This window comes from Manacus candei, unplaced genomic scaffold (assembly GCF_025592945.1).
Source record: "Manacus candei isolate 608988 ecotype Guabito, Panama unplaced genomic scaffold, ASM2559294v1 h1tg000065l, whole genome shotgun sequence".
In the NCBI taxonomy this organism is placed as follows: domain Eukaryota; kingdom Metazoa; phylum Chordata; class Aves; order Passeriformes; family Pipridae; genus Manacus; species Manacus candei.
In genome coordinates this window covers 8,202,501-8,220,596 of record NW_026138113.1, presented here as the reverse complement: position 1 = coordinate 8,220,596, position 18,096 = coordinate 8,202,501, and the positions used below count along the sequence as shown (strand labels likewise).

The 18,096-nt window shown below is 37.9% G+C and overlaps 1 protein-coding gene across 8 annotated transcripts in view; it reads right to left on the bottom strand.

The window, feature by feature from the left end:
* The window catches only part of ZNF536 (zinc finger protein 536), a 345,963-nt gene that overhangs the window by 128,129 nt on the left and 199,738 nt on the right, over nt 1–18,096 (bottom strand). For all 8 annotated transcript variants that reach the window (XM_051805694.1, XM_051805698.1, XM_051805695.1 and 5 more), the window contains one exon: nt 3,697–3,849. In XM_051805694.1, coding sequence (XP_051661654.1) covers nt 3,697–3,849 — 153 coding nt within the window. The remainder of the gene's footprint in view (nt 1–3,696; nt 3,850–18,096) is intronic.

Sequence of the window (18,096 nt, the reverse complement as noted above, 5' to 3'; positions counted from 1 at the left end):
AACTCTCAGTCAAAGGACACTGCCATGCCAAGTTTTTTATCCCTATTCATCTCTTTCTTAGGTTTCTGCTCTTTAGCACAATCCAAAGCATCTTCAGGGCTTTGCTTTGCTCAGGCACATCATTCTTTTTTCATTACTCAAGGGATTTAACTGTACCTGTCATACTGGGAATATACCAGAGCATCTAATGATGACACAAACCCAAACTGGTCTACATCTGTGATACCTTCTGAATGCTAATGCAAGATGCAAAGAGGAGCTGAAACCAGCTCTTACATAATATGTCACCTGTCAAAGGTGGAACATAAGAAATTTTAATTTACACTTAACTGTTTCTGTGCAGCCCAAAGGCCTAGACTATAAAGTAAACCTCACAACCATTCATTCCATTTCAAGGGCGTTTAGAGTGCTCAAGAACATAAAGATGCTCAGCTTTCTGAATAAAGGAACCTTAAGTTGCTGTCCTCAGGGGGGAAAAATGAAAACTCAGGAAGCATCTGCATTTGGCACATTATGAGGCTGAGATACTTGGACGGTTTTCTTTTTCACAAAGACTGAGCATCCCCAAGATATCTGTGTCATAACCTTCCCAGCTTTATTATATATTATTTTATAACCAGGAGGCTGAATCACAAACTGGACAGGCCACCCACGTCTGTTCTGCACTGCTGGTGCACAGACACGCTTTGCCCTTGTTTCTGCATCTCCTCCCACAGTGAGCTTGTGTGAGTTGAAGTAGGCAGCTCTGAGGAAGCAGGACCACACAGCCCACCTCTGTTCACTAGTCAGCATAAAGAGCTCATCTAAGAGGGCTGAAAGAGTTCTGCCTGTCCTCCCTAAGCCTGGAGGCTCTGAAGCACTTTGGCCTGAAAGTCCTTCCTCTTTTCTTTCAGGGTCGTCCCAGGGAAGTGTCTCATCTGTCAACTGTTTTTAGAGCAAGAAAGAGGAGAAACTGATTTCACATAATTATGCCCTTTTCTTCTTATCATATGGGAACAATCAGAAATCATATCTTACATCTTCCCCTTAAAGCCCTTCCTGGCTTAATATCACTGAGTTAGATAAGAAGAAAAATCCTCTACAGTTGTGTGTTGGGACACAACTGAGCATGCTAAATAAAACTTTGATTTGCTCTTTTTTCCTTCAAAAGCTTATTATACGATAGCAAACTACACAGAAACTGAGACTCAGTCTGGGGAAGGTTGCAACCATGAAATATCCAATGGAAAAAAGAAGCAACCCAAGCCACTATCTAATTCTTCAGAAACAGAGCAGAGCTTCCTAATCTTGTGGAGGATTAAGCTGCTTCTCTAGATTTTTCAGGCCAATTGCCACAGAAGCACCTCCTGGCTGGATCAGACTTTGGGTCTTGTCTTGGCACGTGTACCAAACCAGCCTAGTCGTGTGCCTCCAAACACACAGATGTTCGAAGGAACCCGACTTCTGCTGAACTGCTTGAGCTCATCTCTAACAAACAGGTGCTGTGAGAACAAGAACAGTAATTGAGCTAATGTAGTGGAGAAATACAGTAAAGTGATTTTTATCAGTCAGTTATATGATCCAGGCATATAATAAAGACAGAGTGTGACATAAAAGGCAGGAAACTGTCCCTGCTAAGTATGAACTAACAAATATTTGTTTAATAACTGGTATCTATTACGTAATTTCCCTTTACTGCAAAGCGACTTAATTTTTATTTAATAACTCTAGTAATTTGCCAATTTACAATTTAATATTTTTTATTAGGATTATTTCCAATATGTAAAACATTGGTTCATTTAAACATACTCTTGTAATTATTTACAAATACTTTGTTCTCAAACCAATGGAAATTGATCTTTATCTATTTCAAAATTATAATGATTTTTAAGTATATTCCAAATTTGTTTCAATAGTTTCTTTTTTTTCTTATTTTGTTATATCTGTTTATCTTTTTCTTATTTTAATTTTGTTTAGTCATTTTTAATATGCAAGTTTTATGGAATATTTCCATTGTCCTTAATTTACTTTCCATTAGTTCTAAGGCACAAACACCAAATGTGTAATCACTACCATCTTTAACATAGGAAGAAAGTGATCACTATATAATAAAACCAAATGAAGAGATGGGCAGCCTCAGGTTATTTTAAAAGTTTTTCTTTGCATGTCCAACAGTAAAAATGTCAAATTCTTTAAACTCCATAGGTAGAAGGTTATTTTTCAATAAAATAACCACCATTCCTTTACTTTTACTACATTAAAAAGCACACAAACAGGGTTTTCTTCTTTTTTTTCCCCCACAAAGTCCAACACACAGAATAGTCCTGCACTGCATGGTTTGCAATCCAATCAGACAAAACTACACTAGAGTGCCAAATTTTAAAATTCAGATCAAACCAGTGTGGTATTCTCCAAAATGCAAAGAGAGGAGAATAAAAATACAGTGAACAAATTTTCCCATCTCAAAAATGGTAAGTTTTTCTTTAACTAATTTTCATTTTTAATTTTTCAAAATCAGGTCTCACATTCTCAAATTCAACATTAGGTATTAGATCCGTGGAGGAAACATGACTGCTGATTTTGGGAAGGGAGGAAAATTCTGCTTATTTGGTACTTCAGTGAAATAAGAGTTAAAAGTGAGGTTTTTCGAGCAGGAGGTACAACTGGAATGTATTTCGTCATGCAATAATTTTACCTTTCTTTTAGAAAAGTAGCAGTAAATTTCTGAAATTCCTTTAAAATGGTTTAAAAAGAAAATGTCCCCACAATTAAGGGACCCACTATGTCTGTTTCCAAAAAGAAGTACCCCAAATCTCCAGTTTTGAATACTCTTCCAAAGTCTACTAATATAACTAACACTTGGAAGAAAACAGTATCATATTGGCCATACACAGAATTTCAAACGATGTCAACAGGACCTGAGGATTTCAACACTGTATGTCAGACTTTAATTATGGATAGAATAAGCCTTAAACACATCCTGTGTCTCTACATGAACCTTACCACACACACATGTACTTTTAAGCAAACAAGATATTGCAATTTAAATGGAGTGGCTATAGTTTACTGGTACTGAGAGCAGTCCTCCCAGTGAGAGACATACCAAAATAAAGCGAGTATCCAGACCAGTAACAAATCTCTGTAGGGTAGAAATGATGTGATTGTTACTGAAGTAAAATACGTCAAGTTTTACCACAGTGCACAGCATGATAAGTTTTGCTACTTACAAGTACTTAGTCATGTGAGTTCTAGTGGGGGGAAAAAAAGCAGATCCATGAAGCTGATTTATCCATATGAACAGTGAGAGGTTAAAAATGAGCATGCTAAATGGAACAAAAATAGTAACTGAGAAAAACATACAGAATCCCTAAGCAGATGCTAAGGAAGGCCTTTGAAGCAGTTAGTATAACTAAGTCTGAAACCAATAGGTTTATGCCTATTGAAGGACAAGGGTAATTGAAGGAAACAGTGATGAAGCAGGGAAGGAGACAGAAATAACCTCAACTGGGAAAAGATGATTCTATTAAAGTGGTCTTTATCCAACAACACATTCCTTGTGCTTTTATTTAAGACTGTCATACATCTTTCTCAAAAGACTCTCCCCAACTAATAAGTCCAAATCTACCCTGGGAATTAAGGCTCCTAGCCACATATTATGTTAACCCCCCCACACACATGGCATGTGTCGACAGCGCTCCGCTCACTTGTTCCTCTCACCTGTGTGTATTCTCAAGTGGACCTTTAAGTGATGGGATGTTCTGAAAGTTTTTCCACAATATGGGCAGTCTTTCATGGCAGAACCAAGGCTCCTGTCTCTCAGTAAAGCTGGCTGCTGGACTCCTACAGATCTCCCAGCTTCTTCTCCAATGTCTGCAACACAGAAATGTTCTCACATCACTTCAGCACATGTCAGGAGTTGTTCTCACTAAAACTGCTAACACAACACAAAGTTAAACATGTCAATACTACACCTGTCTATTTCATTCTTTAAATCTGACAGAATGCTGACAATTCATGTATTTTCTTGTTATTGTCTTAAATTATTTCATCTTTGCTATCATCATTTTAAGCAGCATATGGTACCTTTATATTGAACTGAATTATACAAGAAAAGAAACAGCTGTGTCAGCAGCTGGTTTGATTTCTTCTTTTGCTTCGTTCCTATTAATTTTTTCCCCAAAAGTTTGAGATTGTTGTTTTGTTGATTCTATTTAAGTACTGTGAAAATCTGTATGCTTTTAGAGGGAAGAAGTTTGCACCAGTGTATTAAAACCTCCTAAAAGAACAAAATTGCAGTGAGAAGAGGGTCCAACAACAGTGATGATGTCTACACACACTTCCTTCAACAACTAACAAACTTCCTTCTGCGACATTTCAGCACTGGAATGACAACCGACAACCTAGTCAGTGACCTAATATCATGGGAAAAGCAATGAAAAAATTCATCAGATGAGAGGGAATTCCTTCTCCCTCTCACCCACAGCTCCTGCGTTTTCTCCTTCAGTGTTCACAGCTACACTTATTCTTTGCATCATAATACAGTGGGTGAGACTCCAGGACACCTCTTCTCTCTCCTGATATAAAGAAACAGTAATTTTCAGCCATCTTGAATAAGCTGCTTTTATCCAAGCAGGCTACAAACAAAATAACTGACATAAAAATTGCAAAAACATAGGGCATTTTTAAAAACTCATTATTCAAACCACACAAAACTCGTCTATCATCTTGTACTTACAGGGACATGTAATATCACATATGTGTATCAATTTATGATTTCACCAAAAAGTACCAGGCAAATGTTGAAATTCTGAACCAGATTGATGCTACTGGTATGTCAGGAGCAGTACAGAAGGACACATCACATCCCTGTGCAAGAGCTGAGCTATCTGAGTTATACTGAGGTGGGGAGCATACAGTTAAAACCTCCATGCAGAGTCTCGATTATTTCAACCATAAACTCCTGACTAAAAATGTTCTGTCTCTACCCATTTGATATGTAACTAAAGCTGTCAGGAAACATAGTGCAGTTTACACAGCATTGCCTTTTAAATGGAAGTAATGGGACATAAGAAAGACTTAAACATTTGGCTCTAATAAAATCTATTCTCACAGTAGCAGAGATCCAAATACCAGATTTCTGGAAAAGGTAACACTAACAGGCATTTCAGTATGTATTATAAAATGGTCCCTCTAAACTATTTTGTTTAAAGCTGAAAGAAGGACATGATAGAGTGATTAAAATATATATATAAATACTTATCTTATTCCTGTATGTAATCAAGCTATTACTAGTTTTCAAAAGGCAAATCTGATAGTTTTCACATCACAATCTTGTTTAACATTTTCTGACTGTTCTTAGACTGCAGAGTTAAAGCATAATATTTAAGTTAGAAAGCTAGTAAATGTCATTTTGAATTATCTTCACATACATAAAGTAGCATACTGCAGGAGTGTATTTTGTCTTTGTGAGTCCAGGAAAACATATATAGGTCCTAGTCTATAATTCCAATATCCCTAAAGAGTTTAGATTTTCTCCTTTTTTACTCCTCAAAAGTTGTATATAATTATGGCTTAAGCTTCTTTGGGAAAAAAACGAATTTCTGAGCTCAAAAAGGTTTTTCTGAAGAGCAAAATGCAGAATGCATGATAATAAAATGCAGGATTTTATTTTGGTTTTCAATAAATACTATATGAGCATTATAGATAAATATATAGATAAAGTTAACAAGCCACTCAGGAGGAATTCACTGAATAAGTCTACTAGTTATGTTTTGCTATATGTCACTCTAAATGATGGCCTGTTATCCATTTGCCTTTTATCTTTCTATCTAGAATATGTGTGGCCCAATAAAAAAGAATAAATTTGTAAGATGAACAGCTCGCTTTGCAGATTTAAGAGTGTAATTTTCACTTTACACAAAATTGAATTTTTTCAAGGCAGCGAGACGATGGAGTTTACTCTAGCACTAATCCCTCTGAAAAAGCAAACTGAAAACAACAATGAAGCAAAGAAAGATGTGGGTGGTCTGAAGAGTTTTCTTTTAGATTTAAGTAGACATACAGTAGATAGCTCCAAAGGCTTTGCTCCAACAGGGGCCTTACCTTGAAGAATTTTTCTTCCCACAGTGAAATCATTCCTAAGACTTTAAAGCTGGGCTGAGGGGTTTTCTTTTGAATTCCTCTGCCTACAAAGCCCACCGAAGCGCTGGAGGCCATTGCTACCTGAATGAGCAGCTTTACATCTAAGTTCTTTTATTTCAAACAATGAAAAGATATGTTCAAGGCTGCCGACTCTTCCCATCAAATGCTACCCCAGCTTCTCACTCGGGCCCCATTGTGGCACATTGTACCTATTTGTGGAGGCACTTAAGTTTAAAATGTGCTTAACTTTAAAATGTGTTCAAGTCTCACTGACTCTGCTACCAAGGTTTCCTTATACTAAGTCTCTTAAAAGTGATCTATGGAAAACGAAGGGTGAAAAAAGTGACACAGAAAAAGGAGAAGAGATCAGCAAGAAAAAAGAAGCAAACTGGTGAATACAGACTATGCCAACAACAGAGTATGTGGGGAATGAAAAATGTTCAGCTCTAGCAATAATCATGTATCTTACAACTCTGATGTCCCCTTTTTCCTGCTGTTGAGAGCCCCTTCACAAGCAGAATATCTCAGTTCTGTAAATTGTGCAAAAATGTAGTGGTGTTTTACGGATCTGCAGAACTAGGATTAGCCTCCACAAAGTAGTTTAATTTATGATTTACTCAGGATTTGAGCTATGGGTTTTGGGCTTCTCAGTTCTGAGGATAAAAGATCAGGAAGGAAAGAGAACAGTTACTTATCTTACAGCCATTGTGGTTCACTGAGTTATGTGGTCTATATGATGTGCACTCGATGCACATGGGATTAAACTGCCTTTTTTTTACTATCTGCTTCCATTATAGGCAGGGCGACGTCCTGAATGTCTTCCTGCCCATCCCAACCTTTCCTGATTCAAATGCAGGAAATAACAGAACAGAGTATAAAGTATGGTATAGATGTAAATGCTACATGTAAGTCTTCAGAGCCTTGTCTCTGAACTTACTCTTGCTGAACTTTCACTTTGAAAGTGTCTGTTCACAGCAAAAGTCATGGGCAGAAGTGCAAAAAGCAATACTCAGTTCTACATACAAAACTGGTCTTTGTGTCAGTACAAGGAAAAGGAACAGCTGTGAGTCCTCCAGCTGCTCTGCTGTACCTGCTGGGCAGGCAGATACTGCTCCATGGCACAGGACACAGAGGAATTCAGCCACAAAGCAGCTTCTGGGGTGGTATAACAGGGACATCTCTTGCACACCATGCCTCAGCTACACCTAATAACTGACTGGGCACATGTTCTCATAGGACAAATGCAAGGAAAGAAAGTTCACTTCAACATCCACATCAGAAGGTGCCAATTAGCTGCATAACCAAAGAGCCAATTTGGCCAAAATGTGGTCAAACCTGTTTGTCACGCAGACTGAAATTAAAATTGAGCAATCCATAAGATCAGCATTTGAAGGATTGCCCTTCTTCAGACTGATGCCCACTTTTCAGGAGAGGAGGGACTAAAAGCCACCACTCCCCATCTAGTATGGAGATGGCCCATGTAGCTCTGTTTTCACATCACCACCAAACCTGGAGAGGAAGTTTCCAAAGAGACACATAATCCCAGTCAACAGTTTCAATCCAGGAGCACTTTAACAGAAGAAGGTTAAGAGAAAGTGAGAAAGACACCAGTGAATCCTTTTTTTTACAGCAGATCTCTTACTAGGTATCAGAAATGATCTACCCAGAACTGAGCCACGGCAGGCGGTGCCCTCAGCACACACATGCAGATGTCACAGAGGCAAAATGCCAACTTCAGTGGATATTGCTAGAAAAGAGAAGACAAACTTAGGTGGACTGTGAATCTGTACTCAAAGCAGAAGCTATCTAGACAGACACATGAAGAGCAAAAGAAAACAAATTCTTTGACATTTCCATATATATTCTGTACAACTGGCCCACCTGTCTGGGATGACTCTGTAAAAATGATTAGAAAAGGATGGATTGCTTTCGTAAAAAGAAACCTGTTTTCACTTGGTTAGGCAGCAGCAGTGACTTCAGTCATGTTAGCAGCCAAATTTTGAAAGGAATATCTACATACATGCCCCACAAATTTTACCAGACTATTTATTTGCTGTGTGTATGTGAAAGTGCAGAAATTCACAAAGAGGTGCTTTCATGTTCAAAGGAGCTAAATTGCAGTCCTCATGCAGACTAAATCATCAGTGAAGTCAGTTGGAATTTGTCGACACAGGGTTTGCCAAATTAGCCAAAAACAGGCAATCACATGGAAAAGGTAATCAACTCACAAAATAGGTAATCAGACTTACAAGTATGTGTTTGCTCTTGCACAATTTTCGACACTATTAAAGAACCCTTTGAAAATGTGGCCAAAAGCCTTTAAAGCCGCCCATAATCCCAGGTCTTCATATATTTCTGAAATTCAAAATATTTGTAGTTCTTCAGAACTGCCTGTAAAAGTTAATGAAATATGGTGCAACAAGAAGTGGTAGTGACCACAGCTATTTTTTGATGACCTGTAAACAACCCAGATTAGCCCATCTTGCATCAGGAAATCTAATGTCAAGAAGGGAGTCAGAAGATATTCAGTGTGTTAATCCTGTCACTGCTGTCATCTTTGTGCAAGTATGCCTGGACTCAACCACTTCTATCCCTGGGAAGTAGCACAGGATATGCAAAGTTTTTGGGAAAACATGCATTATCTTTCTTGCCTATTCCTTAGAGAAAGCTTTAATAATACTGAAAATAGTGGAAAATAGGAATATAAGTGGGAATATAATTAATCATATTTTTCTAGTTACCTGAAGTAGCTTCAATTAGTACTGCTTGATGTAAATGAGAGCAGAATCTAGACCTGTGCTCATAATTTGAAATTAGGACCCTATTAGCAGATGTTACTGCACTTCTAGCGAAGTTCACAGTTTAAAATGAAAGCTTCTACTATTACTAAATATTACAGTTATATTTTAGGCCTCCAGAAAGAGTTACTAATGTCTTAGGTCAGGAACAACTTGCTGTCTCTATTGTTTCATCAAGGATTTAGGTTTTATAATGACCATAAATGGGAATCTTAAACTGTTACTATGGATTGGCAGAGAATTTGTTTAAACAGAGAGCTATTTTAGAAGAGAATTGGAAAGGAGGCCTACCAGTGAGAAAGCAGCATTCACATTGTTTGTATTATTAGAAATAAGGATTATACAAAGGTTCCACTGGTAAATAAAAAGATACCACTTCTGACATAAGAATTCCCCCTTAGCCCTCTGAACCACACAGACAAACAACAAGCACAAACTGCCCTGACTCTGCTAACAATTAGTGCAATGGCAGAGTTAAATTTAAATTACAGTCTAAATTAAACTGAAGCAAAATGCTCAGAGCCATTTATTACGAGGGAAGTCTTGCAACATGGAGAAGTGGGTGAATGTCAGTCACGGCCAATACCCTGGGCTGCAGGGGAGTAGCTGGGTGTTATTTCAGGCACAACTGGAAGAGAGGCAAAACATTCCAAGCAATTTCCTAGTAACTGTTAGGCTGGTGACTTGGGGGCTGCACACACACCTTAAGCCCATAAATGACACACCTGAAGACTGGTGGTTCTCACACCCCCTGGGTTCAAAACACTTTGCATGACAATACTGTAGGTACACAGTGTTGGTTATATCTTAATGCTTTTCACTGTGGTACATATTTTGAGAGGCTGGATATACAGCACAAAATTATATTAGTAGACACTTAACCAAAATTAAGCTTTGCTTCATCACAAAACATTTCTTATCCACTTTTTTTTCATTTTGATCGAATTCCCTACAGAGTTTTTGTCTTGGAGTTCTTAGCTTTTCAAATTGTTCTAAAAATTTAAAACCTTTTAAGATAATCAAAGTTCAAACACAGTTTCTGAGTACATCATTTTAACTGTCTCATTTCTTTGAAGAATCGTGTGACCAAAAGACATAGAAAATCAGATTTAGAACTTAAAAACCAGGGTTGGTTACTTGCCATTAACTGACAGAGCTCAGTTTTGTCTGAAAATTAAGCATGTTAAAAAAAAATATTTTTTGAGAGAATATTATTTGGTATGAGACCTTTTTAACTGGTTTTGGGTTTGTTTTTTTTTTTTAAGAAGAAGACATCTTAAGTACCTTGCAATATCTTTCATTTAACAGTTGGCAGAAGGAAACTCCCAGATGAACATTGGCCTCTGTCTTTCTCTTTAACCAGCTGAGTGATCCAAGCTTTTAATAAAGCTGTTCCAATTATTGTAAAAGTCATCTAGTACCTTATAGCCACAAATATTGACAGTTTATTGCACAACGCATTCATGACATTTGAAGGTCAGATCATACATAATACATACACTTTTATAAAAGTGTCTGGAACAAAGAGATACATGATCAGCAATTACATCTTACCATTCAATGGTATGATTTTATACTTATTTAAAATGAAATACTATATGAAATGCAAATTGTTAATAAAACACAAAATAGTTCATTTTCTGCATTTATCATTTTATTAATCAGCAATACCAAGTTCAGTTGTAGAAAATCAATGGAATGCCATTCATGCCCCAAGAATATTACAGTTAAATATCATTATCCTGCAAACCATCACATGTATTCTTAGCTCAGCATGAGAAGAAAGTAAGCTTCAAACTCTAATCTCACTACTGTGTACCTCTCCAGCCCTACTGAACTCAGTGTAACTTCACCACTTAGATTTGAGTCAGGACCTTACCATATTATGAAAATATAAGTTTTGGTAAAATTGAATTGAAATGAAACTGAAAGGAGTGCTGCAGACTTTTTTTTTAAATATATGCACGTGCCTGCATGTCAAACTTCTTCACCCTCTTCCAGTGCTTGTGACTTTTAAGGCCATTCTAAAGTCATATGCACATGCACAAATGGTATAATTAAAAGGTATAGGTCTATGCAGTCAGACCTGTGCACAGTCCTTCAATGAATTCAATGAACATCAGAAATTCACAGAGCACAGCCATGAGAGTGCTTGTTTTTGCTTAAATAGTCTTCACTTCAATGGTATCACTACTAGATCCTGGAACCTCCACCTACCTCATGAGAGCTGAGCTTGCAGCAAACGGACCACTACACTGGTCCCTCTAACACCATTTTTGCCAGTTTATTTCAAAACTGCAGGATGCAAAATCTTCTTTCCTAGGTTCTTCATATGCAGGACTCTTCCACCACTCAACTCCTTCACTGGCTTTTCAGATCTACCACTCCAAAATCATGTCTCTGAAATCCCACTTCCTTAATTTGACTGTATAGATCAAAGCCTTTTAGATCCCAAATCACCAAGTTTACCAGATGAAGTTCATGAAATTGCACTAGATTTGTATAATCTTACCACCAGAAAAGTTGATGCTTTAGAACTGGATGTACTTTGCCACCAGAATGTCATTTTATCTAGGTGCTAGTTCTTGCTTTCCTCAGAAGAGCACATCTGAGCTGCCAGAACACCTTATTGTACTTCACAGTCCAGAATGTGTATCTTCACAAGCAAAGTTGATACCTTTTGTATCAGAAGGGTTGTGCTTAAATATATACTCATGGATCTCTCCTTGGTATTTTGCCAGTGTTCTTTGCCATCTATCCTCAAAATTTACTTTGGTGTCTGTTTATAATTTCGGTAGCAATGTTAGTTCTCAAACCCTCCATACAATGTGCTTTCCATGGTTTTGTCCTCCCTTTCTTAAAAAAGCTTAGAATATTCTGCAGTTTTACCAAATGTTTGTGCCAAAAGCAGTCTGTGATTCCCATGTCTCAATAGTTTTCTTACCCAAACCCTTGGCTCACCTGTCTTAGCTTTGATCCTGTCACATAAATTTGAAATGGGCACTTGATTACGGACCAGAGAGGACAAAGACTTTCCAAACTTTATACAGATTGTTTACTGCTTTTGGAGAAAATTCCAGTGGGGAATCTAAGCGCAGAGGCTATCCAACTGGACCATCTTTTGGATTTGTATGTGTTATTTGTAGGCAGGTGTTCAGGTACCAGATGGCCTTAAAACCCATACTACTCAGGTTATAGCAGCTTCTACAGGCTGTCTGCATCATATTCCCATCTCTGAGATTTGCAGAGTGGCTACATGGAGCTTGATAAACACTTTTACCTAGCATTGCTCTCCTGATGCCAAGGCTAGATCAGATATCCAATTTGGGAGAGTTGCCTTACAGTCCCTCTTTAATTAAGTACTCCTGATCTCCCACTCCTGGGATGGATTGCTACTGCTGATTAAGCTCCAGAAGTAAGGATCTGTGGAGGCAATTTCATGAGGGAGAAAATGAAGTTGCTAGCTAATCAACTAAAATAACCATTAACTGGACTTCTGTGAATGAATATATTGCCTTCTTCTCGCTTCCATACTTACCCTGTTTCTTCCACATGTTAGAGTCTCAACATACCTATAAACCAACAGGTAAGATATGCTTCATTATGACCTCTATCTTGTTCCTAACACACACATGGGACAAACAGAACCATTTGGTACAGTGTACAGGCTACACTATGAAGAAAATCCAAGTGTCAGTAAACTGTAAGAAAGATGATGAATCTGGGTGGAGGAAAGTGCTACTGAACTTATTTTCTTTAGGTTCTTCTCATGTGCCAAATAATGCAGTCTGAAAGATTCTGAAAGGCACAAATGAACACCCACCACCATATAGTTTTCAAAATCTATTAATATCTTTTAAAATCTTTTGAGTACTTGTACAGGAACATTTAATAATTACACTAGACAGGTTTCACCATGAGTTGCTGGGTTTAAACAAATCCAAACACAAAACAAATCATTCTTTTTCAAGTCAGAGCCACAGACCTGCCTACTTTCTAAGTAGCTCTCAGGCCATCAGGTATCACTGGATAAGTTCTTGCACACCATTGTTTAAGAAAACCTCTTTTCGTTATTATTATCATCTTATCACAGGGTGGCAAAATCAGCACAGAATTGCCAGTAGCAGATCATCAGATTTTATAAAAGCTCATTCTAATAAAGAAAAATGTAAATTATTTAAAATGTCACAGGAACATCTCTCTGTAGACACCGGTAAGAAAGAAACCAACAAAAGAATCAGTCACCTAAAAGCATCTGTACAGGTAGCTAAATTACTAATTTTCCCCTCAACAAAATGAGAAAGAATTAAAGATTGTCATTCCATTTAGAGCTTACTGATTACAGAGGTGCTGACAGAGTCTCTAAAGAGTGAATAATGTCATGGTGTGTATTACAACTTTTGGACTCTGACACACTTTTCCAGTAACCGTATTTTCTTACTTTTAACTTACCAGTGCTGTCTTTAAACTAAATGACCACTTTGAGCTAATACCAATGCTTCTGTAAACAATTTTCCTCCCATTAATTTCTTTGGTACACGCCACTTAAGTATAACTTTCAACTTCTTTACCCATTTGACAAAAAAATGAGCTATATTTGAAAAAATGCTTATAAGCAACTCTTAACTGCTGAACCTATTTTACTAGCACCCTTTCTTATAAATAAAATATGTTAATTATATAATTTTTGCTATAACAGAAAAATATTGATTAAATTCATTACTTTGAATCTTGAGAAGGGATCCTTTAACTGTTCACCATGGGTTTTTTTCTTCATTGATTTAACAGTGTATTCTGGACCTACTGAAAACATGATATTTTCTGAAGGGGCTCATTAATTGTTTTATACTAACGATGTATCTCAAAAAGTACATTACTAGGTCAACTCATATCCATGTTTTGTAAAATAGCCTTAAAGTACACAGATACTATAACATGCTATTTGTGGGCTATAAAGATATGAAATGCTGCTTATGGAGCTGATATATCAACAATTCCGTTTTCCTTTTCCACTATGAAAATATAAATTTTTTTCATCTGAACTATCCTGGTTAAAAAAAAAAAAAAAAGAAAAAAAAAGAGAAAAAATACTGTTTTGAATGTTCTCCTCTGATTTAGCTGAGCTTGTGGCAATAACTGGTTTAGGCATCGGCTTCAGTATGCTGGAATGATCCTGAAACTAATTTTGCATGTGTTGGAGTTGGACTGTGGCCACACACGTCAGTATGCTGGAACAGAGTTATCTAAATCCTGAGCCTTATTTTACATGTGCTGGTGTTGGACTGTGGCCCTGCAATCTTTTAGGTCTCCATCTGTAGCTATCAAAGCCAGGGTGTGCCCAGCCGCTCGCTACTGCTCACTGCTCTCCTTCCACAGAAAAGCTCCAGGCTCACAACCACCCTCACACACACACTGGTGTGACTGGGAGCTCTTCAGAGCCCTGGCAAGTCTCATCAACCTTTCTCTGAAGCCTCCTTGCTGCCATGGCCGGCCTGTTGCAGTGCATCACACTTCTTAGATCACTACGATCCTACCCGGTTACCAAGTCCCACATCAGTGACGAGAAATATCAACCTCTTGGACAGATGTTCCCTCAGATTCAATACCAGGTAAAACAGCCCACTAACTTTTAAGCAAGCTATGAAGATGAAAACCACAGCTCCCCAGCTGATGGAAGACCCCTCTGAGTTTCCCAGCATGACAGTGTTTTCCCTGTCAGCCAAAGTCTAGTCCAAAGCTAGTGATTCTTTACTTCTGGGGAAGTGGACAAGAAAAGATCAGGCACTCAGAAGCTAACAATACAAGCTCCTCCAAAAATACAAGAAACATTGTCTGTGCACCAGTCTGGAACATCAACACAGAGGCTGCAATGGGGACTGAGCAAAGCAGAGGTCACTGTATAAGGTGCTTATCACCCCAAGATGAACTGGTAACCTCCAGGGACATACAGGCTGATGGTAATGTGATACAAAGTTTTTGCAAGCCTCCTTCTACTTATTTACAGTTCCTCCACATTAATCTACCAGTAAATACATATTTTAACCCATCGGGAGCATCTATAAAATTAGGAGATAATCCAGGCTTGCTTGATTTGCAAGTACATTTCTCTACCAGAAATTAATAACTTTTTGTCTCTATGGAGCCTAGAAAACTGAGGAAAAAACTTTGTACTAAGGTCAAAATTAGACATTCGAATGAAGATCAGACATTCGAATGAAATCAGACATTCTTCTCTGGCTGGACAGACACAAGTTAGCTTACTGTCTGCCTCAGAGACAGAGAAAGACTTATTTCAGAAGAAGGAGGGTTGTTCATTCTCTTAACTTATTAGCAATGCACTTTCTTCAGCTCCAACACCAAAAGAAATTCAAAACCCAGGTAGTCTGCATGCACGGAAGCACCTTTTGTTTAATAAATAATTCAAACATGTATTCCTTTTTAATTTAAAAACGGTCTGACTGAACAGTCAACAGAGTGAACTAAAGTTGGCAAAATACAGTGTTGAAAAATTAAAAAGTGTATTCAAGGCCATATTCATTTGCTTCACTTCTCATATACTGGAGAGACAGGATGTGCTGAAGTTCTAGCTTTTTTCTTTTACTTTTAAATTATACACATACAGTCACATGATGCTCACTTGCCTTTGAAAGCTGCCTTGCCCTGGAATTAGTCTTTCTCTCTTTCTGATACCAGTACAGCAGCTGCTGCTCCTCTACCTTATGAACATCATCAGAAATTCAGCCAAAATGTTCTCACGAGCTCCTCTGCCATGCCTGTGAGGGCCAGGCTGAAACTATCGACCATCTTGGAAAACAGAAATGCTGTAAAACATTCTGGAAATATTCAGATCATCATCTGAATTATGGTCCCATATATCAATAAGTGTATAGTAAGGTACAGGAAACACATCTGGCTGCAAAAATCTGCAGACAATGATGCAATGAGATCCATTCCAGGACTGAATTTGTAACACATTACAGCAAATGCATACAAATACTTGGGATCAGTCGAGTGCATATAGGACTGACTTTTCCTCTGGAAGACAGTCAAAAGCATATAGCATTATCTTAAACATGAATTCACAGGCTCAGTTTCTGTAAAACAAAACTCTTAGCAGTAAGCAGCTAAGGATAAGAAAACAGAGCACTAAAAGAGTCAACTCTTACACTTAGCCTTCTGTACCACAGTGTTTCAAAGAATTTCTTGAATCTTAGAGCAGACAGCAAGTAAAAAGTAATGCTGTGGTGAATCCTCCTTTAATTCAGACTCCTGGAGATTTACTCATTCCCCCCCACATCTCAAAGCAGCAGCAGGTACTTAATGCCTTCCCAGCAAAGCAAAACCTTTAGGCCTCTGCTCTTCTGAGTGTTTGGTTCCCATCACTGTGAATGGCTTTGCCATTTTTGTATTCTTTCTGATCAGCAGCTTCTGAAGGAATGACCACTCTGTAACCATCAGACAACATCCACCTACATGAAATCACCAGCTTGATAACGCTCCCATGGCATTAAATGCTGACAGAAGGAAACCTTATCTCAGAAGGGTCAGATATGCAGGAAAGAAGATCTTTACTGGGAAGGAGAACAGGGGAAACCTAACCCTCATAAAGTAACACTGCCTTTATAGAAAATGACTTGGCAATAACATATCTTTCAAAGTGGACATACTTATTTAAAACACATCTTAGAGTCACTGGATGACAGACATGAGCCATTTTAGAACAGAAAGAAGTTTCACAAGTACATCTTGAATAATTACACATTATATGGAAGAAGACCAGGTTTTCTTCAAATTTTCACTGTTCTGAACAGCAGTAAAATTATCTGCACTATATGGGATAAAACCAGACCAGATAAACACCTTGTACAGATAGGAAACTTTCATCTTGCTCTGCTGTGAAAAAACAGCCTATGAATTATGTGTACAAAATGCATCCCTAAATATGACAAAATACGAAAAAATGCATCAGGATAACTATAGAGATTGTTTAGACCCAAACTCCTCCCCTGCAAGTCAGGGAGTCTTCAGATTCTAATTCTGGCCGATTACTAGCTTACACTGAGACACTATGCAGTAACTACCACCTCAGAGAACAGACTAATTTAAACTCTGAGAATGCAGGCTCCTGCATTTGTGGAGACACGTTTCCATGCCTTTTCAGGATGGTACTAGTGGGAGCCACTCCAATAGCCTGGCAAGCCCACGCAGAATTTGGTACATAACAAACTGGCTTGCAACCGATTCCATTTGAAAGCTGTCTACAGTGGGACTGGCCAACCTATCAAAGTCATGTATGGGGTTGAGAAAAGGTGAATGGCAGCATAAACTGGTCAAATGAAACTTAAATAATTTCAACAATTTTACTGGTACTGATTCTTTTCTGGCTATGAATTCTGTGATATCTCACTACAGATACATGCCCAGTGATGAGGGTTGTAAGTATTTGTTTCAAAAAAGGGATCTTGTTGACTGCTGGGCAGTGGAGTTTGCTATACATGCTGAAATATTATGATCAAGGGTGGACAAACAAAACCTGTCACTGCTTAACAGTCAGTAACTCCCTACTGTTGTCATTCTTTCATCATAAAACTGCAGGAGAGTAGCACTGTGTATTTAAAATAAACAATGATGGAAAGATGCAACTTCAGAAAGGCAGCTCAGGTACCAGACAGGACACTGATGAGTGTTGCAGATCAGTGGAATTGCATTCCAGGAAAGAACTGCTGGATAGTCCATCACCTGCAGCACTGCTCCAGCGAGTGCTGTTCACCAAACAGCAACACACTTCCTCTCTGTATTCTAGGGTTCTTTTCAATTAATATTTGTTTTAGTTATGTTGAATCACTGCTCATCTACTAAGATATTATTTGATTTTTTTTTTTAAGAAATTCCTTTCTTCTTGGATACATTTTCACACAGGTTTTTGAAGTAGGAGAGTAAACACACAGTCCTTATGATGGCAATTTCCATTCATGGTTTGACAACTAAATGTTGCAATGTTACTTGAAACTCCTGCCTCTTATCTTTCAAATTTTTTTTAGGGAAAAACAGCACAGAAATATATTCTGCCATCTATTTGAAAAGATGCAGATATAATCCACCTATGATCATGCAATTTTTGGAATTAAGACTGTGATCCAAAACAGCAGTATGATCTACATTTTAACCACAGCTATTA